This window comes from Palaemon carinicauda, chromosome 2 (genome assembly GCF_036898095.1).
Source record: "Palaemon carinicauda isolate YSFRI2023 chromosome 2, ASM3689809v2, whole genome shotgun sequence".
In the NCBI taxonomy this organism is placed as follows: domain Eukaryota; kingdom Metazoa; phylum Arthropoda; class Malacostraca; order Decapoda; family Palaemonidae; genus Palaemon; species Palaemon carinicauda.
The window spans coordinates 29,604,920-29,611,299 of NC_090726.1; the positions used below are offsets into that span (position 1 = coordinate 29,604,920).

The 6,380-nt window shown below is 36.5% G+C and overlaps 1 protein-coding gene across 1 annotated transcript in view; it reads right to left on the reverse strand.

Annotated features, from left to right (window-relative positions):
• Positions 1-5,539, reverse strand: part of LOC137615802 (glutamate receptor ionotropic, delta-2-like) — a 12,406-nt gene extending 6,867 nt beyond the window's left edge. Inside the window, exons 1-3 of the mRNA XM_068345495.1 lie at positions 5,394-5,539; positions 4,825-4,952; positions 2,821-2,942 (exon numbers count right to left, since the gene is read on the reverse strand). Of these exons, the coding sequence (XP_068201596.1) occupies positions 2,821-2,942; positions 4,825-4,952; positions 5,394-5,539 (396 nt within the window). The remainder of the gene's footprint in view (positions 1-2,820; positions 2,943-4,824; positions 4,953-5,393) is intronic.
• Positions 5,540-6,380: the final 841 nt, after the last annotated feature.

Here is a 6,380-nt window from a genome sequence, read left to right on the forward strand (position 1 = left end):
ATTATGAATTAATCCTAACCTCGAGAAATAAGCTACTGTGATGGAGGTCTGCAATGGTGTATACGCTAAAAGCATTATTTAGTATCGCTCTTAATAATCATAACTAGAAAAGCACTCTGAGACTGCAGGCCTCCGTCACAGCAGCTTCTTTCTTGAGGTTAGGGTTAATTCGGTTGACCTTTTGATCTACCTTAACCTTGACCTTTGACCTAGGACTTTCAAAATCAAATCACTTCCACGTCTCAACATAACATTATCAATCCCTGAAAGTTTCACTACTCTATGAGTAAAGTTGTGCCCAGGAAGTTGCTCATAAACAAACACACACACACAACACACAAATACACAAACAAACAAACAGACAAACAGTCAAACGGGCGAAAACATAACCTCCTCCCAACTTCGTCGGTGGAGGGGATTGACATCAGAAGATTTTAATATAGGACGTTTTGGAACAAATTAGGATTATACATATCGTCAAGAATCTTATCCACCAAAATACATGTTTACAACACTCGGCGAAATTTCAAACAGAATATTGCCTGATACATTACCAACCCTTTATAGCAGCTACAATAAGCCACTGTAATCTGATTCAGCGTTCTTAACATTTTACAAAGGTCATATAGCTTCAGATCCACTTGTGTCTAAGTTTATATAAAATAAAATATTTCCAATATGCATTAATACTTTATAGAATTCCTTGATACATGAAATCGGCTGAAACAACGTTTTGTTCCAGTTGCCGTTGCTATATTTGCCGTTATAGTGGATATGAATGTGAAATAGTTTGGCCATGTAGAGAGAATGGAAAATGGCTTTCTGCTGAAGAAGTTGTTGAATCTAAGATTTGATGGAAAAAGTACAAGAGGAAAGCCAAGGTTTGGGTGGATGGACGGAGTGAAGAAAGCTCTGGGTGATAGGAGGATAGATGTGAGAGAGGCAAGAGAGAGTGCTAGAAATAGGAATGAATGGCGAGCGATTGTGGCGCAGTTTCGGCAAGCCCTGCTGCTTCCTCCAATCCTCTTGGTGTCCGCTGAGGTAGAGGCAGTATGGTTCAGCATATCGAGGCCAATTCTATTGGCCTTGCAGCATATGAAGCAAAATTCTATTGGTCTTGCAGCATATGAAGCAAAATCTATTGGTCTTGCAGCATATGAAGCAAAATTCTATTGGTCTTGCAGCATATGAAGCAAAATTCTATTGGTCTTGCAGCATATGAAGCAAAATTCTATGCAGCATATGAAGCAAAATTTTATTGGCCTTGCAGCATATGAAGCAAAATTCTATTGGCCTTGCAGCATATGAAGCAAAATTCTATTGGCCTTGCAGCATATGAAGCAAAATTCTATTGGTCTTGCAGCATATGAAGCAAAATTCTATGCAGCACATGAAGCAAAATTTTATTGGCCTTGCAGCATATGAAGCAAAATTTTATTGGTCTTGCAGCATATGAAGCAAAATTCTATTGGCCTTGCAGCATATGAAGCAAAATTTTATTGGCCTTGCAGCATATGAAGCAAAATTCTATTGGTCTTGCAGCATATGAAGCAAAATTTTATTGGCCTTGCAGCATATGAAGCAAAATTTTATTGGTCTTGCAGCATATGAAGGAAAATTTTATTGGTCTTGCAGCATATGAAGCAAAATTTTATTGGCCTTGCAACATATGAAGCAAAATTCTATTGGCCTTGCAGCATATGAAGCAAAATTCTATTGGTCTTGCAGCATATGAAGCAAAATTCTATTGGTCTTGCAGCATATGAAGCAAAATTCTATTGGCCTTGCAGCATATGAAGCAAAATTCTATTGGCCTTGCAGCATATGAAGCAAAATTTTATTGGTCTTGCAGCATATGAAGCAAAATTCTATTGGCTTTGCAGCATATGAAGCAAAATTTTATTGGTCTTGCAGCATATGAAGCAAAATTCTATTGGCCTTACAGCATATGAAGCAAAATTCTATTGGCCTTGCAGCATATGAAGCAAAATTCTATTGGCCTTGCAGCATATGAAGCAAAATTCTATTGGCCTTGCAGCATATGAAGCAAAATTCTATTGGCCTTGCAGCATATGAAGCAAAATTCTATTGGCCTTGCAGCATATGAAGCAAAATTCTATTGGCCTTGCAGCATATGAAGCTTCATCGTGGTGGATAACGGGGGAGGGTGAGCTGTGGCACCCTAACAGTACCAACCAAACTCGGCTGAATCCCTCGTTAGGCTGAGAGGAGCGAAGAGAGGGAAAGTCCCCTTGTGTTCCTTTTTTAATGTCGGATACCTCCCAAAATTTGGTTAAGTGGCATGGTAGATAGGTAGATATTTGAATCTAAACAACAGATCCTTTCACGCTTGTGGTTCATTCACCACAGCAAATTATTATTATTATTGTTATTATTATTGTTATTATTATTATTATTCTTATTATTACTAGCTAAGCTACAACCCTAGTTGGCAAAGCAAGATGCTATAAGCCCAAGGGCTCCAACAGAGAAAAATAGCCCAGTGAGGAAAGGAGTATTATTATTATTATTAGCTAAGCTACAACCCTAGTTGGAAAAGCAAGATGCTATAAGCCCAAGGGCTCCAACAGGGAAAAATAGCCCAGTGAGGAAAGGAAATAAGGAAATAAATAAATGATGAGAACAAATTAACAATAAATCATTCTAAAAACAGCAACAACGTCAAAACAGAAATGTCATACATAAACTACAAAAAGACTTAGATCAGCCTGTTCGACATAAAAACATTGGTTGGAAATGTTTTAAAGAGGTTTTGAGTCGGTTTTAGTATTATTATAGTTTTCAAAACATCTGACTCACTTGTGTGGAGAAGGGGGAGAGGACAGCCAGCGCTCGGTTCCTCTCTTTCCGGGCTCTCGTAATGATAATCAGGTAGTTAGCGATGTAAGGAACAGTGAAGTCGACCACTGAAGCTCTTTTCGCTGTCAAAAGAAAACAATTTTTATAGTTTTATATAGGATATATTTAATTTAATGTTACTCTTCTTGAAATATTTTATTATTCCTTAAGTTTCCTTTCCTCACTGGGCTATTTTCCCTGCTGGAGACCCCCTGGGCTTATAGCATACTGCTTTTCCAAATAGGGTTGTAGCCTAGCAAGTAATAATAATAATAATAATAATAATAATAATAATAATAATAATAATAATAATAATAATAATAATGTATACAGTACACGTATATAAATATCTTACTTCTATTATATATATATATATATATATATATATATATATATATATATATATATATATATATATATAATAGTCATACATGAACCACTATTCATTGTTGTATACGTATACATAGATAGCTTTTCCGTATTGTATACATATTCACTTAATTACATGCACATTTCTAAACCTCTTTCATTTGTCGTAGACCCAAAACTAAAACTCCTCTCTCATATATGCACCATAATCAGCTTTTATTTATTTAATACATATTCGTCCGCCATTTTCCTTTAATGTATAATATTAAGCAAATACAAAAACCTATTTCCTGTATACTATATACCTCAATAAACCCTTTCCTTCATCCTATGCATATATGTAAACCCCTTTTCTTTATAGAATACTCATTCGTAAAACCAATTTACTTATATAATAATTTGCTAACATAATAGACAAAATATTTAATAGACTGATTACCAGAAACTGCGACTATAGTCCATTTCTTTTATCGAGGCATATTTGCACCGACTTGCAGGGGTGCCCTTTTAGCTGGGAAAAGTTTCCTGATCGCTGATTGGTTGGACAAGATAATTCTAACCAATCAGCGATCAGGAAACTTTTCCCAGCTAAAAGGGCACCCCTGCAAGTCGGTGCAAATATGCCTGATCGCTGATTGGTTGGACAAGATAATTCTAACCAATCAGCGATCAGGAAACTTTTTCCAGCTAAAAGGGCACCCCAGCAAGTCGGTGCAAATATGCCTCGATAAAAGAAATGGACTATAGTTCCGGCGATCAAACAGTTTTTCTAGAAAAATACTATTGGCAGCAAGAATGTAAACCAATGCTATCTGAACTAGAGTGCCACTCAGTAGAGAGCAGACTTTCTCCGCGGCAGCTTATTTCTCGACCTTGACCTTTGACCTTAACATGTATGAATTGACGTGGATTTTCATACTATCAAATATGAACCAAGTCTTTATGACAACGATGTCCAAACTTATGGCCGATTACGTGAAATGGACATTTTTCTTGACTGCGACCTTGACCTTTGACATTGACCTTCCAAAATTTATTAATTTCCAGCTTTTTACATAACAGTTAATCCCTGCAAGTTTCATTAGTGTACAATCAAAATTGTGGCCAGGAACGTGTTCACAAACAAACACACACAAACTGGGTGTAAAACATAACCTCCTTACAACTTCGTTGGCGGAGGTAATTGGATTAAAAGGTATCTAAAATACATATTGATAGAGTGAAGGAATACCATTTCGATTAAGAGCGATGCCAAACAATTTCTTAGAGTATATACCATTACTATCTAGAATAATCAAAACTAGAAAAGCACTCTGGGAGTGCAGACCTCCGCCACAACAGCTTATTTCTCGAGGTTAGACTTAACTCGGTCGACCTTTTGGTCTACCTTGACCTTGACCTTTGACCTAGTCAAAATTGAATCACTTCCACGTATCAATACAATAATTAATCCCTGAAAGTTTCACTACTCTATGAGTAAAGTTGTGCCCAGGAAGTTGTTCACAAACAAACAAACGAACAAAACAGTCAAACGGACGAAATCATAACCTCCTCCCAACTTCGTTGGCGGAGGTAATTAACATCTGAGATGAATACCATTAATGGCAATGCCTGTGATGGCCATGTGAACTTCCCTTCTGGCCGCCATTCCAATCATGCCGCTTATGGACCCGTCAGCTTCGGGGTAACCCCATTGGCCATCTGGCGGACGGACCACTCGGTATCTGTTGAATAATAATAATAATAATAATAATAATAATAATAATAATAATAATAATAATTTTTTCTTTCTTTTCTTAGATAAAAGATAAAATGCAACTGCTTCGTAGAGGAAATAATTTGTAAATATACACCAAAGATAAAAAAAAAAAAACGAAATCATTGTTTCTCAACAACAGACAAAAAAGAAGAGATTACCATTGTGGACAATTTCTATATCAGGAATATTACATTCAAGGTGGGGTTACACATTCACGTATCTTGCTCCCGTAAGAGTATTTAATAGTAGTAGACAATCACGTAAAACTTTTATCCACGCTAAGTAAAACCTAGTGGGTTGGTACGTCTTGCATGTGGTGCCACGTTTTGTTGGGGTGGCGCCCGTACCGGCCCGCACCGGCCCGTACCGTCCGGTATCCGATTAGTAATGGCAACAAAATACTCACGTGAAATTCATAGACGCCCCCAGTGTATTCAGAATCGACAGGTCCAACCCGGAGTAGGGTTCGTAGGTACCGTCAGGATTACGTTCGCCCAACCCAAGGTAAGGAAGGGCGTTATTGGCTGCTATGGTAAGCTTTCGACCATTCATGTTCCAGTATTTGTTCTTTCCTTGTGACGTCACGATCCGTCGCGTATGGCTCCAAGGACCGAGGAAGTAGAAGCTGCGAAATATCGTTGTTAAATCAAGGGGACTTTCTAACATGTAACATTACTTTCGGATTTATGGTCATCACGAAATTAACTCAAAATTATCATTTGTTTTTATCAAATATCTAAACCGTTTGTATTCGACATGTTTAAAGTATTGCATGAGATATATATCTAAAGGATTTTTATAAAAACTTCTAGTACAAAAGGAAAATACTTATAGATAATCTACTAATAGATTAAACTCTCACTCTCACACAGATACATACACACATGTATATATATATATATATATATATATATATATATATATATATATATATATATATATATATAGATAGATAGATAATACATATATTCATATATATATATATATATATATATATATATATAAACATATATATATATATATATATATATATATATATGTATATATATACATATATATATATGTATATATAAATTGTGTGTGATTCATATAGGTATTCGTCCGGACATATTTAGTATTGAATCTTTGAGGGCACTTATACCTCCTATCGGGCCTCTTTCTTCCAAGAGAAGTGGCCGTCTCTTCCTTCTGTGATGCAAAAAAAAAAAAAAAATAAAAAAAAAAGTATTAGATTGCCAGTTCCGACGGCCTTTAAAAAACTTACTGTACATTCCCTTCGACGTCGATGTCCCCCTCAAAGACATTGTAGATTCGGGATCTCTCCCTCTGGACGAGTGTCACTCGAGTTCCCTCGAAGACGAGGTCTCGGAGTGCCTCCAAGGACTCCTCCTCG